At 41.2% G+C, this 17,622-nt stretch overlaps 1 protein-coding gene across 38 annotated transcripts in view; it reads right to left on the bottom strand.

Moving 5' to 3' along the window:
- Positions 1-17,622, bottom strand: part of LOC107992839 (protein muscleblind) — a 455,871-nt gene that overhangs the window by 279,937 nt on the left and 158,312 nt on the right. The window contains exon 4 of one of the 38 annotated variants that reach the window (XM_028664310.2): positions 4,741-6,873. The exons of the other annotated variants lie outside the window; for them this stretch is intronic. Within the exon in view, the coding sequence (XP_028520111.1) occupies positions 6,847-6,873 (27 nt within the window). The 3' untranslated portion in view covers positions 4,741-6,846. Of the gene's footprint in view, positions 1-4,740; positions 6,874-17,622 lie in introns of those variants that run through there. 38 annotated transcript variants of the gene reach the window in all.

Genomic DNA, 17,622 nt, shown 5'->3' with positions numbered 1-17,622 from the left:
GGATCTCGTTCGTGGCCCGCGTTAAGGGGCTTGGGTAATCTTGAACGATCGCGGGCTTCTTTGTAATTTTTCCACTCCGCTTCATTTTCTTTCACTCCTCACTCTCTCTCTCTTTTTCTCTGTTGAAATTTGTATACCGTATATTTGGTCGATATACGATATTCCTTCTCGAATTCCTTCGTTAAATTCGAAAAATTCTGCTCGTTTTTTCGAGGCCTGGTCATTCTCGAGAAATTTCGATGGATTCGTTCCGTTATAAAAATAAAAATTACTAGAAAATGCCAGTTAAAGGAGTAATCTCGAATCTGATCAAGCTTCTTTGTAATATCGAACCATGCCTCGTTCTTTTTCCTTCGTTAAATTCGAAAAATGCTCGTTCTTTCGAGGCCTGGTCATTCTCGAGAAACTTCGATGGATTCGTTCCGTTATAAAAACAAAACCTATTAGAAAATGCTTATATAATTAAAGGAGCAAAGGTTTCTAATATTGTTTTAAAAATTCCATTGCTAATTCGAAAATTTCTGCTTGTTTTCTTTTCTCGAGAAACAAGATTAACACAGATGATAAAAATAAAACTTTGTCACCCGATTCGACTCTTTCCATTATTGCCGTTTTCATCCAATAACATTCTACGAAAATTTACACCCTTGCAAAAAATTTTCAACTTTCGCCTCCACCCGAAAACGAAAATTTTTTTTTAAAAGTTTCTCGTACGTGCCCCTATCGAGGGAATAACGAAAGGGTGGGTCGGTTGGCGGAGGGGAAGCGAGTTTAGGGCAGAAGGTGTCGGTGGGCCGGGTCTAACGACTTCCTGATGAGGCAACGTAAACCGCAACTTCTTCGTAATAGACTCTCCTGTCCCCCGATATCGTCCTTAAAGTGGCTTCGCAAAGCTGGAAGGGTGGCCTCGCCTTCAACGTTACGTACCAACCTTGTCACGGCTATCGGAGATATCGGCGCAATTTGTACCTTCCCTCCTTCTCGCACGCTCGTTCGAGATACCGTGAATACCTACAGTGTCCGCCAAAAGTTTGCAAGCACACGCGTTCGATCGCCCAAGTAATCTTGTCTCTCGCATTGGCTCAACATTTTTCAACATTTTTCGTGGATAAGTGTGCTGGTAGATACTTTCCTTCGAGATTCTTTTTCTCGTATAGATAAATCGAGGTTTGGTCGATAATAATCTTGTTTTCGAGAAAATAGATTAGAACAGAAGTCAAATTCAGTTTCCAAAAATTCTTTATTCTTGTGATATTCTGAGATTCTTCGTTCTTGAAAATGTAGAAAAGAGATATATAAAATATTTATATAATTATAATTAAAAAATATATAAAAATTAAGATATGACGAATTATTAATCCTTCAGTTTTCGATGTTTGGAAATAAAATATAAATTAAACATATGAAAATCACTTTAACTTAGAGAGCAAGTGATCATCGAGAAAACTTTGAAGAAATTTAATAGCGGAGAATTAATCTCTGAAAATTCAAAATTTAAATGAGAACTACAAAGAATCTTCCCAAATATCTTTTCACGAGAAAATAAACCGATCGAAATATCTCGAATAGGAAACAACGTATCGAGAATAATCGGTGTGTAAAAAAGAAAAAAAAAATAAGTCCCTCCTCTCGTCGAATGGAGTTAATTTCATCTGATTGTACGGGCAGAAGGATCGAGCGAGTTTGAAGTTTCGGCACGTAAGAAACCGCTGTTAAAAAAAAAAGAAACGCGCCGGTATCCACTTAACCCTGCAGTCCGCCCAATTGAATATTTTACGACTTTATCTCGTTAAGTGTCTTCTCCGTGGTCTGGTAAACGTGGACGTTCACGAGAAGTTACCGCTGCCCACGAGGTTACGCCCTATTTTTCTTATTTCTTTTTTTTTTATTTCCCTCTTTCTTTCTTTTTCCCTCGAACGAGCGAACGCACGCGCACGCGCACACACACACGATGACCGACGTTTAAAACCGCGAACGACTTCCAACCGGAGCATTCGAACTTTTATTCATAATACCAAGCAGAGTGTCGGTTTTCGAGCCACTTATGCACCGCGAAATTGAAATTATTCGGCTTGTTTAATTCGGAAACTTTAATTTCGCCCCGATGAGAGAAAAAAAGAGCGAGCGCGGCATTTCATTTCGCGCGATAAATAAAGGGGATCGATCGTTTCGAGCTTGTTGAGCCCTTATTCGACAATTTTAACATTATTATTCCTTTTCAGAAATAAATGTCCATCGCATTTCGATGGATTCTCATCTTCGCGATACGGAGAACGAGGAAAGAGCGGAGCGGATTTCCGGAGCGTTCGACGAAAAATCAGCTGGTTGCCAATTGGCAGATCCCGGACGGTGATTTTTGGTGGGTGAATCGGTGTCGCTGGAAACAGCGCGGCCCCTGAAGTCGGTTTATCCTGGCGATCTTCGATTGAGAGATAGCACGATTCGGGGACGATTCTGTTTAAATAGCGGAGCGAAGGGTGGTCCAGGGTGGTGGACGGATCGCCTCTGGGCGAAATGGATAGCGGGGATGGATGGAAAAGTTTCACGAGCGACATTGAAAGAAAACTTTTCCAGGGCTTTGATCGGGCAAAGGTTTAAATGACTCCGTTACAGAATAGAACCACTGGAAGTAATTTATTGCGTTTATTGTACGATCTCCCTCTTTTGTTTCGCCCAGTCGCCTTTGCCCGATCGTTTATCGGCTAAAAAATCCAGCAACCTTTCACCTAACCTCGCTTTTCTCCATTTGTTTATACGTGCATTTTTATAAATTTTATACGGAAATTTAGAATTAATTCGACTTCATGTTTTGTATACATGGTTTTACAAACTGAACCAGTATATGTTCTATGAGTGAAAATCCAGTAACGTTTCCTCCCTTCAACTTTTCGCGTTCTCGATTTTTTTGCACGTGAATTTAAAAATGGAGCGGCGATTTTTTTTTTTGAAATTTAGAATTTAATTTCAATCGTATATTTAGAGTAGCTGTTAAAATCAATAATTTTTATTATTCGTGAAATTTTCTCTTTCTGGCCATGCTTGTTATTTGAAATTTAGTAGATCTTTTTCTGTGGGGGTGAAAGTGTTTTAACAGTGAAAGTGATCGCGTATCGTTCGCTGTATGCATTCATTGAAGCAAGATTAAGATGAAATTCAATTTCCCTAAAATGTCAAGTTTGCATTCGTAACGACACTTTAAAACATAAATTTTCAATCTAATAAAGCAGACCTCCTTTCCATTCTTTTCTTATTTTTACTCATAGAGCACACTGGTATAATTTGATCGTTTGATCCTCTGTATTTTTGATTATGTCTTTTTAATAGTAATAGATAATCTCCAAATAGAATGAATAGAATTCTGAAATCGCAATAACAATACAAATGTAAATCCATTTCGAGCAGATTCGTATTACGTCGATAATTCTCATTACATTCCATCGGTATAAACAAAATATTTCTACAAAAATTTGATACTCGTTAAACGCTTCTCGTAGAAGTCCCAACAACAATTTAACAATGGAGAGAGTCGCTCGTTACCATTTCGATGAGGGTACAGATTTAGAGGTTGCGAGTAGAATACGACGTTAAATGTTTCACTCGTTATATTCCATCGTCCATTGTGCTAGCTAAAATATTTCCACATATTTAACGCTCGTTAAACACCTTCTCGAAACACCGTAACAATTCACCGGGTAGAAAAATTCCACGCCACTGCCTCGGATTTTACGGATTTAGAATCAACTCGCAGCTCTCATATTTACGGGTGTTAAACCATCAAGGCGCGCCCAGCTATCTTTGCAAAATGTCATTCGACACCTCGATACAGACGACGAGGAGCACAGACCCACCCATCTGACGAGACACCGTTCCAAATCGATCGATTCGCCAAACAGATTCCCATCCATTCGATTTCGAACGATCCTCGGTCAATTTTAAAGGCTTCCATCTTCGCGCAGGATCTCTCTCTCTCTCTCAAGAAGTTTGACCGAGATATTCTTATCGCGTGTGCGAAGAACACGAAGGGAGAAGTTTCGCGACGAAAGAGACGATATGGTCCCCGGGGAGCGGAGCGCATCAAAGAAAACCAAATTTCCTGCCAAGTTTTATCGATGCAAATATTCTTTTTGATTCAGACCTACTCGAAACACGTCACGTCCGCGGCGTGGAAACAACGTTCGGCCATGGACGCGCGTCGGGTCTCGAGAGAGAGACCTTTCCCTCCCCCCATGGATAACCGAATTTCGAACTCGCGACGACAAATTTCGTAAATTTCCTCGCCCTTTCCTCTTAAACGACATCGCGATTTTTGATCGCGTATTAGCTGGAATTCGGTATTTTATTTTTCATGTGTTCGAGGCGTTTTTATTCCTCCTCTTCTTAGACGGCGTTCCATATAGAAGAATTAGAATTATATTTGAGATACCGATTCACAAATTTACAGGCTCTGTGATTGTTTTCTTTAGAACGGAGCAAAATAGAAACGAAAGTTTTTTCCTTCGCAAAGGAAAATATCGCGCGATGAATCATTTTCGAAATATTTATTTATTGCCAACATCACAGGGTAAAGTCAGAAAATATTTTTGACAAACTTATAAAACGTGTATCTGTTTCTTCGATACGGAATGAAAAGTTGATGGTTCTCGATCCGAGAGGAGATAAATAAAATCGAAGGGAAATCGGTGGCTCCGTTTTAACCGTTGTACGGCTATTATTCTTTCAGAAGAAGCGAGCGGGCAAAGTTTTCAAACCGTCGGAAGTTTGGCAACGGAAGTCCCCCGCCATCGAATTTATTCAGATTCCACGCGGAAAGACGCGGATGCATTTATTGCGACTCGTTCGGGGTAATTTAGGAAAATCTTCTCAGACTTCTCTCTCTCTCTTCCTCGGCGACATCTTGCGGCCATTGAAACTAACTAGCGAGAGGGATTAAACGTTCGACATATTTAGGGATCTGTACCAAAGCCGAGACTCGTCCCATGGATGATAATAATAAGCGAGGAGGGGGTGGCTGAAGACTCTTGCCGCCTTTCACAAGACGCGAAATCTTAATATCTAAAGTTAACTCGAAACTCGATTTCATTTCGTGGATAATAAAGTAACGGATATTCGAGTTACGTAAAATATAAGCAAGTTTAAATTACGTAAGTTCGATAAAGCTTAAGTGGGCTTAAAAGGGCTTTGTGAAAGGGGGAGGGAAAAGAAGAAAAAAACGAAAGTTTTGGGTTCTGCAAGGATTTGTTACGTATTTTCTGGCATATTTTTTTTTGATCAGGTGTATTGTCAAGAATTTCGACGTTTTATTTATTTATTTATTTATTTTTTTTGGAATTCGTTATCACTATATCATTTGGCGAAATACGAAATCGATTTTCTTTACGTAAGTACAATAATCTGAGAATAATCTAGCGGCGTTAAGGTATGCATATGTATACGTGTGTGAACGAAGGAGGAAATCGTTAAGTCGCACACGAGTGTTAAGAAATCATCAAAAACTCATCAAGAAGCTGCGAAGAAAATGCTAAAGACATTTCGTGACATCGTAAACTTGTTCGAGACAATTTTAAACCAATAAATAACGACCAACTTCTTGAACGAGTGTAGTAAACGATGACAGTTTAGAGTATACCCGGATTAAAATAAGAAACAATATCAAAATTTGTTTTTTAACTTTGGATTAAAAGGTAATTATCTTCAAACGAATTGAATTATTCATATTCAAAAAAAGAAATGGCAAGAAAAACAAAGTCATACTCCGACAAAATGATCCTTTCTCTTCCTTAAGAAAATCCTTAACAATCGGTTCTCAATTTAAGAAGATTTCATTACTCAATCTGCATCTCAAATTATACTCTACAAAATACTCTACAACGATTACTTTCATCTCTTTACAATCCCAATTCTCTGGAACGAACGTTGCTAGAATCGATTTTTCGTCGAATTTTTCTTTTTTTTCAAAGGGATTGGATCGTTTTGGATTTAAATAATTAGACTTCGTCAAACAGGTATTTCGAGATTACAAAGATGAGAAGTCGAGGAGGGAAAAATTTGGCAAAAAAAAATCCATCCCCTGCAGAAGAGAAAAGAAAAACAAGGAGATTGAGAGGCGGACCAATACTCAATATCGGCAACGATCCCTCGGAAAAAGAAGACCCCTGACACTTACCCCCTCGTGCACGCTCGTAAAACGCTTCTTTCGGCAGCCGATGGTAGCACCTGAGAGAGTCGGCCAGGCGTCTCGTATTTCACTGTCGCGAGTCAAAACTCACGACTCGGTTCAAGTGAAATAATGCACGTTCTGAGGTTATTTATGAGAACGCCTGGGAAGCAATGGCGTTGCCAGTGCTCGCGGTGAATTGTGGAGGTGCCGTCGGAGACGGAGAATTTGCTGGTGCGCCAAAAAAAAAAAAAAAGAAAGAAAGAAGAAAAGAAAAGAAAAGAAAAAAAGGAACGAAGAGGAGGAGGAGGGGGAGGAGGAGTAACACGACAAAGACGACAAGCAGACGATGGCAGAAACTGCAACGAGCAGAAGCCTTTACGCTTTCGAAGCACGACTTTTTCGCGTCTGAACGTTACAGTTTCCTACAGTGCCAATTCCCAACGACTATTGGATCTTATTCGTGACTCGAAAACACGTTGGGAACGGTATACGTCATTTTCTCATTATTTCCACTATTTCCCACCGAGCTACGTTGTTCGCTTACGACAAATGGAGATATCGTTGTTGTTTAAATTAGGATCCTTTTTTTGCAAGTTCGTGTAAGATTTTTCGAGAGTTTGAATTGAAAGTTGCTTTCCGTTCGATCATTGATAACTTCTTACCGTTCGTTTCGCGAGTAAAGTAAACTTCTATCGTGGAATATTCGTTTCGCTTACCTGCAACAACAAAGAGAGGAAAAAAGGATTAATAACGATTTTATTAAGACTTTCAAGAGTAAATTATAAAAATTGGATATAAATTTGGAGTAGATGGAAACGAGATTAGATCAATGGATAATAATCAAAATATAACTCAAGATTTATAATTTTGAATAGCCAAACAGGAATTACATTTTCCTCGCAGTTTCAAGTTTAACTTTCCAATTTACGTACGTGCCAAAGGACTATTAATAATGGGATAAGCGTAAATATTTGCTATGTACATATATGAAATCATAGTGGAAACACTGCTAGGAAAAACAAAATGTGGCAAAATCGTAGAAAAATACCGATTTATTTTTCTACAAACAGTGTCCGATAATTAAATAGAAGGAACACACGATTCCCTTCACTTAACACTTTTATAAATTCTTAAAAAAAAAAAATATCTTTCAATTCCAAAATTTAGCCATTTTCCACAACGATATCTCTAATCCAAACATCCTAAAACTATAATTATAATAATAATAATAATAATAAGCGTCACCGATTAATTTCCGCCGCATTGTCGAATATAAACCGATTCGACAAATGATAAAGAGAGAGATCAGAGAGATCTGATCAAATTCGTGGAAGCCGAGGAACCAAGTTTCGCGATTACGCGGTGGCTCCGTTTATAACGTCGAATCCGTTTATAACGCCATCGCGAAATCGTTCTTCCAAGTCCAGTTTTAAACATCGGTAGAAGGAGGAGGAGGAGGAGGAGGATAGAAGGAGGACACAGAGGTATTGTCGTCTTTAGCTTACGAGCGCACAGTGGAACAAGATTCGATTCCGATTTAACAAATATTGTTTCGTGGCTCTGTTGCTAAAATTGACTTCCCTTCCCACGTTGCGTTCAACGATTTACGCAGCCGTTGAACAGGAAGTGATTCGCACCCGCAGGGGTGGAGATAATCTAAACCGTTGAATCGGAGAATAGAAGTTTTTCTGGTGTTTGGTAATTGGGAATTGATCGCGAAACGAGGATAAGTGGAGGTGGATTCTTTTTTTTTTTCTTTTTTGAACTTGAAATTTAATCGATTGGAATTTCTCTCGTGATTTCGTTTCATTATTTTTTCAGAAATATGTTATTCTTTGAGATTACGTTTTGTTTCTTTTTTTTTTTTTTTAATATTGGAAAGTGTTTAATAATATCGTCGAATATTGAATATTTTGGATATACGTTGATTATCGATCATACTAGCTTGTTATTTTGGGAGGTTGTGTAATAATAATTTCATTTTTTCCCGGAATTTTCCTTTTACCTTGATTCTGTTTAATATCGAAACCTGTTTAATAATATTGAGTATAAAGATTTCAAATATTTTTTTTTAGAGGACTTGGAACGAGGACGAAAGATAAGGAAAACGAAAAGAATATTTAAAAAAGTAAGTCTAAACTCAAAAGTATGCAATTTTCTTATACGAATCGTTATTTCTCAAGTTGGAAACTATCCCGGCATATTTTCGGACGGAATCGAGCGGTTTCCAGATCTTGGATGTATTTAGCTTCCCCCTAAGCTGATTTCGACTAGTTAGGTCTTAACTAATAGTTCTTCATTAAGATCAGGTTAAGGATCCATTATACTAAATTATGCCCGGATTAGATTTCATTAGATTAGGTTACGTATAAATTAGATTAGAACCTTCTTCTTGCTCAGCTTCGTTCAACAATGGATTAAACTTCTTCGCGATCCAACCTTTTCCCTCTTTTCATTTACGAAACTTCGATCAGCCAAGTTGAAAAGAAAACAAATCTATTCCCGCGAAAAAAGGATCCTCGTATCGTGATCCACCACCTCTCGAATAGCCTACCGTCACGCGCAATAACATGAAAAAAAAGATTGCACAACGATCAATCGTCTCATCCTCCTATCTCCTGCAAGCCAAAAAATCCAGAATTTCACCTTCCTCCTCTCCCAAAAAAAAAAACAAAACTACGAAATAAACGCGCAGCAAGATATTCCACACCAACATTCATCATACGAACGAACGAACGAAAGAAAGAAAGAAAGAAAGAAAGAAAGAACGAAACTCGTTACTCAAGCTCTCGCTATCCCAACGGCTATCCAATGACACCGATTCCCTCCCCCTCCCTCCTTCATAAAATGTCACGAGGAGTATCGAACCGCGGTGCAAGACCGGTGGTGTGTGGCGCAACGCAAACCGCGGATCCCCGGAAGGAGATCGATAATTTCGTAATCGCGTGTAGCGTTATTTACGAGGCGGCCCCCGAGGAGGATAATTCAAAAAAGCAGCCGGTCGCGGTGCGCCCGGCGGCGATAAATATTCCGGTGAAAAATTTCCACGGTTGATTTATCGGCCGTATGCCCTGTGTTCCACCGGCTCCCTTCTTCGCGGTGAATTGATCCCGGGGAAGAAAGTGGAACGGCTCCGATGAAAACGGATCCGTTTTCTCTGCGCGCCGCGAGACGTCGAAACACGAATCGACCCAAAGAAACAGAGAGGAGAGACGATTTCATTGTGGAATCTCGAGACGAAGGATTTTTTGGAAAAAAGATTTTCATTTTTACGATATAAGCATCGAAAAAAAATGAAGGAAAATTCGATCGATCAATAATAATCTCGAGATAAAGATGCTTGGAGTCAAGATTATCGAGGGATTTTCATTTCTACGATTGAATATGAGCATCGTGACGATACATGTTGAAAGAAGAAACGAAAATTCGATTAATTATCCGCCAGGATATTTTTATTCGCTTTTTCTCCGCGTGGAATCTCAACGATGAAGGAATCGAAAAAACGAAGGAAAATTCGATCGATTAATAATAATCTCGAGATAAAGATGCTTGGAGTCAAGATTATCGAGGGATTTTCATTTTTATAATTGAATATGAGTATCGTGACGATACATGTTGAAAGAAGAAACGAAAATTCGATTAATTATCCGCCATTAAATTTTTATTCGCTTTTTCTCCGCGTAGAATCTCGAGACGAAAGATTTTTTGGAGACAAGATTTTCATTTTTACGATTGGATATAAACATTGAAAAAAAAAAAAGAAAGGAAAATTCTATCGATTAATAATAATCTCGAGATAAAGATGCTTGGAAAGATTATCGAGGGATTTCCATTTCTACGATTGAATATGAGCATCGTGACGATACATGTTGAAAGAAGAAACGAAAATTCGATTAATTATCCGCCAGATATTTTTATTCGCTTTTTCTCCGTATGAAATCTCAACAACGAAGGAATCGAAAAAACAAAGGAAAATTCGATCGATTAATAATAATCTCGAGATAAAGATGCTTGGAGTCAAGATTATCGAGGGATTTTCATTTTTATAATTGAATATGAGCATCGTGACGATACATGTTGAAAGGAGAAACGAAAATTCGATCGATTAATAAACAATCTTTCAAGCGTCCCTCCAATTTGGATCTTGGAGCGAGGCTGAAAAGTTGATCGATCAATCGAGAAGGAGTGGGAACGGAGTTTAATCCGGTCATAATCAGGCCGCCGCATTTTCGCGTAACAACTTTTCCTTCCGTGTAATCCGTGGCCGCCATCGTGTCTCACGTACAATGGCCGGCCGCGTTACGCATACAGAATAAATAGGTGTCGATACGAAATCGCGGGGGATGTTGTAGCCGCAGTGTTGTAAGAAGGTGGAGGAGGGTGTGAAAACGAGGTGGGTAGTCGGTAAGCCAGCGGGTAAACTGCTCCGGGCGCGAGTCCAACGACGCCTGCCACACTCGATAAGGGACGTTTACATACGTCTTAAGAACGTCGTTACTTTAACACGTACGTACGTGGCCCGGAATCGCGTCCGGACATCGTGACAACTCTGTATATATTGGAAATGGATCGACATACATCCGACGTTCAGATCGATCGCGCTGGATCTTTACGCCCGTTCGATAAATCTATCCGGCCAGCAATTCTCTGCACCTTGTTTCGCCTTGGTTAATGGTTACGATCGATGGCGCGTCTCTGCTTGTGTCTCCGTTTGCGGACGGTTTATCTCCCCGACAGATTGCGCTCGATCGTCGAGGAATGGCGAGCAAATGTTTTTTTTCAGCTAGACTTTCGCAGATTTTTAGTTATCCTCGTTTTGTACCCCGTCGAAGCTAATCACTCGATTCGTCGATTATTTTAAGTTTTATTCAACTCGAATAATTATTTACGACTAAATTAAAAACATTCGACGAGGCACGCCAGCTTGGATATCGTTTCGTAACTAGCTTAAAAGATATCTTTCACGCGTCTACGCACGATCCAACGAGGGCGCGAGACCACCCCGTGAAAAATATCATCGTTTACGATTACGTCGAGACGTTTCATTAATCTCCAGCACATATACCGAGAAGGAGGGAGAAGGAAGGAGAGAAAGAATAAGAGGAGAAGGCCGAATGTGGTTACGTGCGGGGAGATTGCATCGTTAAAGGTGGTTGATTTTAATTTCACGGGGCGCGAGTCCTTCGGTTACGGCCACGAACACGAAATCTAAACTGGTCTTGCCACGTTGTTGCGCGCCGACGAAATTCGCCGTGCGCTGGCAGATTTGTACTGGTGGGTGAACGGTCGCACGCCCGCGTATGCACACAACCCCGTGAAGCGTTTGCCCGCACAACAGCCCTTTCCACGGCATCGATCCCGCATAATGGCCCATTACGCTGCCTGATTTCCACATTATCCGACGCGCGACGTACGCATAGAAGCCGCCAACTTCGGGACGGTGACGATTCCAGTCCTACGATTGCATCCTCCGGGTTATATAGGAGAGGAAAAAGTACGAGGGTGGATGATGCGGTGTTGTCTCCTCGTAAGTAAGGAGACGAGTTGATGTTGATTAATTAATATCGTTAATTAACGTATCTTTTATTTTCTCTTTGGTATGTTCCTAATTTATTCGAGAGTGATTCTAAATTTCTGTAATTCTTTTATAGTCGAAAAGAGATCTGATTAGGGGAAAGAAAGGGAAGGGGGAAAATATGGGCGGTTTCAAAGGTTTTTAAGGAACGAGATCGAGCATCGAATTGTTACGACGAGATATGTCGTCGTAAAACTCGTCCCTCCCTCTTAATCTTTACGATGATCGGTAATGACGGTGTTTCCAACGATTTACAGCCGGTGTCGTTAGAACGCACACGTAGTTCCGAAGTGTTCCACCTCGTGTTTCGATTATTATCCAAGCATCGATGTTTTCGTCGCGATATATCGATTAACCTTGTTAAACGTTTTTAGAAAAGTCGGAAAATTCTTTCTTAGCAATATCCAGATTCGTATAGAAAGACGATTCCAACTTTCAAACTTCATTTTCAACTTCGCATCTCCATATAATTATTGTATAGGAACCTAATCTAACCTAATCCTTGGAAAATCAAAGTTTCACCGTTTTCCGACTTAATCTATCTCGATTTATCAGTGGACAGCTCGCCAAACCCCGATTTTTGTTCTTTCACCACGAGTTTTCGTATTCATACGTTCATACGCAACCTCATGATTCCAATCGAAAGAAGAGGGAGGAGTATCGGCAGCATTCGAGTAAATATGCCGGAAGTTATTCCCAACGGCGACGAGGCTAAGAGGAAACGATACTCCCCTCCAAATCTCTCCTCTATTCTTCATCGTTCCAGACTCTTCCCTTTCGCTCTTCCCATTCGAATCCGCTTTTCTTCTTCCCCCCTTTCTCAGACGTTCTCTCCCCCTGCCCTCTCTCTAAAACCCTCCCCTCCTCCGGGAAGCGTGGAAAGCGGTCCGAGTTACGAGGCCGCGTGCGTTTAACAGCGTCTAGGCGCGTAACCGTTCGTGGAGGGAGAGAAGAGGAGGCAGGAAAGCGGCGTGCACGATGAGGAAGAGGAGTTGGGATAGAAAACGGGGGTGGAGGGAGAGAGGAGTGATCGATGGGGTGGCGTCCAAGCGTGTCTAAATAATTAGCTGTCTCTGTTCCGACCCCACACCGTTTGTAGTGGCCGCCCTATAGATAATACACCGTACACGACTGCGCCCTCGCGGGAGGAGGGACGGTTGGAGGGAGAGAGATGGACAGCCGGATCGTTTATTAACGTGGAGAGCGAGGAGGAGGGAGGGAGAGTGAGAGTGAGAGAGAGAGAGAGACGGCGCGTGATTTGCTGACCCGGCCGGAATCGTGAATCATCCGCGTCGCGTATGTAAAATTCACCAAGATTCACGGCCGAGATACAATTTCGAACAGTTTTCGGGAGATAAATTCGACGCCCGGGTGAATTTAACGGCGAGAAGGGAAGGCGCTCGATTTTATTATTACTATTGTTATTATTGTTATTATTAAGTTGATTCGTTCGAAAATAAGGGCGTCGATAAACGAGTTTGTATAAAATATATATATATATATATATACGCATTTCTAGGACGATTCTTGTTTTTATAATCTCAACGTTCGTATTGTCGGAGGGAAAATTTATTTTGTTACAATTTTTTATTAATCGGATATTTTGTTTCGATGGATCCTCGCTACTTCAACGTTGGAACGTTTGTTATTGGTGAATTTTACAATGCACCACAGATTTCTTAAATTCCTCGTGTTCGATCCAATTCACCCAAAACTCGGTGGAGAGATCAGCGCCACTTAAAGAAGCGAGCCGGCGAGTACGTCTTCGGTGCCACGATAGCGCGTGAATCGCATTTTAACGCCGTTGCGGCCAATAGTTAGTAAGTGTTTTACCGTGTAGTTTTATGACGCGCGAGTATTTCGAGCCTCTCCTCCTTGGAAAAAGAAAAAAAAAAAAAGAAAAAAAACACTCGAGGACGGCACACGCGTGTCCGTGAGCAATATTCACGGTAATATTCTTAGCTCGATGGAAACCTCTTCTAAGAAATCTCTCTCTCTCTCTCTTTCTGTCTCTCGACGAGATTTCTTCGAGATTCCTTATTTTTCCAAGCCATTTACCGCCTCGGCACGCGCGTCAAATTCTCGAATAGGTGGCGTGTAGCGCTTGTTCGTGACTTTAAATAATTTCTCGCCAAGATATTCCGATTCCGAAACCACTTTTATGGGAAAACTTGCGTTACGAAACCGTGGGCGGTTCTATCTAACCGCGGCCGTTCTTTGCTTACCCTCGAAAGAAAAAGCGATCGAAAGGAAAGAAAATAGAATGGTAAAATTTTCAGATATATATATAAAAATTCTACGCACGTATTACTCGACAGTTTTGATATTGTATCGTCATCATCGAATGAATCCGGAATCGAATCTATTATTCCGATTATTTCGATCGATCGATCGAACGTCGAAGCGTGAAAGAAGCAGGGTTTGACGAGATTACGAGAGGGGGAGAACGAGCTTCTTTTTCCCTCCCCTTCCCCCCGGTTTCTCGATGATGGGTGCGAGGAGTCGAGTTGTGGAGAGTTCCAACTACTTGGGAAGAAGTGCTCGAAAGGAGTGGAGTGGGTTTGATCGTTCTTTTTTGTTTAATTCTGTTTCGAGATATTCTTTCCTTTCTCTCTTTTTCACCTCCCTCCCCCTCCCTCTTCTTCTAGTTTTCAGGCGTGGAAGCATCGGTTTCGAGGAATTCCTACGATTTTATCGGATACTTAATTCCAGTTGGTGAATTTAATTTCCTTAAAATCCTGTTGGAAATTTAAGATCGGTGTACAAGCATCGATAATATTCTATCGCGAATCTCTCGAACCGGATCCTATCCTTCGCGGGAGATTGGTTTAAAAATTTGATAGTCGAAGTTACTTCGAAAGTTGTACACGATCCAACTAATAAGACACGAATAAATGCGTGGATCGGTAATTACGATCTCGATCGAAGATAGATTCTAATCGGATTTCATCGCAATATCGATATGAAAACGGATAACAAAATAATACAGATGTATCAAATTCTCGCAGATAGAGCTTCGTTCATTTCCACGAGCGCGAGAGAAAAAAGCAGAGGAAGAAAAAATTCACACGAGACACGATCGAAAGAATAGATGGCGAAAGGCTGTTCCGTTTCATCCAATCCCCGATCGGTCGAAAACATTCCATTATACAGCGTGGCCACTTGACGGCTCCTCGTGCGTTCAAAACCCCGCGCGAATCCAGCCTTTGAAGCGCACGGGTTGAAACGACACACCCGCTCGCGGCAATCGGCCGCCCTTTCTTCTCGCCGATATTTATTCAGCTCGTCAGTCGGGGCCAATCAATTTCCCCGATTACATCGAGCCAATCGTGACACGTTCCACATCCACGGCTGTGCTCTCGCGCGGATCTAGCGTGCCCCCAAGGGCGCGTCCTCCCCCCCTATTTAAATTTAATTTTTCTGCAGAGTGCATTGAAAGCACTCCAGAAAGACACCTCGTTTCTCTTTTTCTTTCTCGTTTTTTTTTTTGTTCCTTCCACGAAACTTTCCACTCCTCCCCCTTTACTTTCTTCGCAGAGCAGATTTTCGATCCACGTATTCGATCGCGTTTCCCCCCTATTTTCTCTCGTTTGGGGAAGAAATTCTTTTCTTTTTCAATGTCCGTTTGAATGGAGCGAGCAAGGTGATTAAAGAGACGTATTTAGAGTAGATCTGGAATAAGGTTTCAGCGAATCTCGAATAAGCGATTCCAGTTTTCGTGTTATCATTATCCTCCTCGAGTATTCGAAACTCGTCAACGAGCGACAAGTTGACGTACAAGTTGCCCGCCGCGAGACGTCAAAATCGAGCAAAAACGCGTTCTGAAAGCGTCTCGTTCGAAAACGCGTTTAACCCAGATAAAAAGTATCATTGTGTTCAACCTGATGACTCATAAATTCCACGGATCGCTATCAAAGACCATCATCCATAAATCCTCTAAATCCTTCACCTCTCGTAAGCATAAATATCTCGCGCAGGCATACAATATCGAACTCTTTTAAACGGGTTTCCATCATCTCGATCAAAAGATTCGGGTTGCATCCTCGCCGAGCAATCGTCGTTCCAGCAATCGTATCGCCTTGACCCCTTTCTCGAAAAAAATGAAAAGTTCGAGATGAAAAGAGAAAAAAAGAGGTATTCTTCGGAACGATTCCTTGTCTCCTTATTAATTCGAACGAACGTCGGTGGTTCGAGCAAGGTTTTCACGAGTGGGCTTTCTCGAGTTGTTATTGCGCGTCTGTTAACGGAAGGAGCGGCGCTAGTGTCGCGGGTCAGGGCTGTTCGCGCTTCTCGTTTGAAAAATTCACGCTGCGCCCTCGTTTCGCCCTCTTCCCCTCTCGTTGGATCCGCCTTGGATCGACCTCGTCGACCGGGCAGAGCGTCAGAATCAGAGAAATATTTTAACACCGTTTGAAGAAACTCAAGGAAGAGATTGAATCCTCGAGACGAGGTAAGAGGAAAGGAGGAATATTTGAAAGGGTAGGATCGGTGGAAAGTTCGACGATATCGAAAAGAAGCGGAAAAATTGTACGAATTGTTCCGAAAGGGAGGACAATTTTCTGAATTTTGAGAAACGAAGAAATTAGAGTTGGGAAATGTGAAAAATGATTGAAAATTATTGAACAATCAGTAATCGTTGATTGTTAATCACGAAATAATTAAATTTTTTATTTAATTATTGTACTTTCGCTGCGTAATAACAATACTGTGAACATTTTTTTAGAAATATATATATTTTTACATAGAAAATGTTTAGAACAGGTTACTTCACTATTTTTATCATTGCATGAAAATAATTTCTCTCAACAGGAGCCAAATATATCAGTATGAATAAATTGTTTTATTAAAAAACATTTATCCAAAATACTTAAATTTTATCGTCGTTCACGCATGAATTGTATTATTTCTAATTTTGTCCAAAATCGTCCAAGTATCATCATAAGCTAACGATAACCATTGCATGATTTAAAACTTACCGATTAACGATTACAGTTACTTTGATTAAACAATCGATTGCAGAGATCGATTACAAAAGAAGAATTAATTCTGCACGAAAGCTTTAACATTGCGAATTATTTTTATATTTCCAAAAAGACTTCAACAAAAATTATAGTTAAATAACCAACCATTCTTCCCCCTCTGCTAATATCGCATTCTTTAATCTATCACACACACACATATATATCGGTATTTTCCCGTGGAAAATATGTCGAAGGGGCGAAATTCCGGGGAGGAAAGAGCCTTTAAAGTCGCCAAGTCGTTCGAAACAAATTATACGAGTAGACTGGCAGCGGCGCGAGTAGAAAAAGAGAGAAAGAAAAGGGGAAGAGGACGAGCGAACCGCAAAACGCGCGCATCTCTCCATCGGATCTCCTTTGTTACGTCGTTACATTCTCGAAAAGAAGAAGAAGAAGGAGAAGGAGAAGAAGGAAGAAGGAGAATCTGCGTGCTCGTCGAAAAAGCGGCTGCTTCGAAAGCAGGGGTGGAAAAGCGCGCGAGAGAAGAGCATATGCGTGGACGGTTAGAGAGTGGTTCGGCACGAGATACCGTATAAAATATACTTAATCTGTATTCGGGACACGATCCCTGCCCGGCTGGGTGCCTAGCCGGCGGAATACAAAATTCCCGTATTCAGATGCTTTGCGACAGAAATTGACTTTATTGAGGTTTATTGATCCGCAATATTGTGTTCCGCCTGGCCTCGGCAACCGTTCCTTCCCTCCCCTCCCCCAACCCTCGCAAGCCGGGTGGCGTACGTGCGGCCGACCGTTTCCGCGCCTTTCTTTCTTCTCGCGTCTGCTCGCGTCTGCTCGCGTTTTATCCCGTGGAATTGGACAATTTTTCGGAGGTCACGTGTGCGGCTGGTATCCTCGCTGGTATCACGCGGGGG

This window comes from Apis cerana, linkage group LG1, assembly GCF_029169275.1.
Source record: "Apis cerana isolate GH-2021 linkage group LG1, AcerK_1.0, whole genome shotgun sequence".
Classification (NCBI taxonomy): domain Eukaryota; kingdom Metazoa; phylum Arthropoda; class Insecta; order Hymenoptera; family Apidae; genus Apis; species Apis cerana.
Note: the sequence above shows the minus strand (reverse complement) of the source record. Positions and strands in the feature narration are given on the sequence as shown.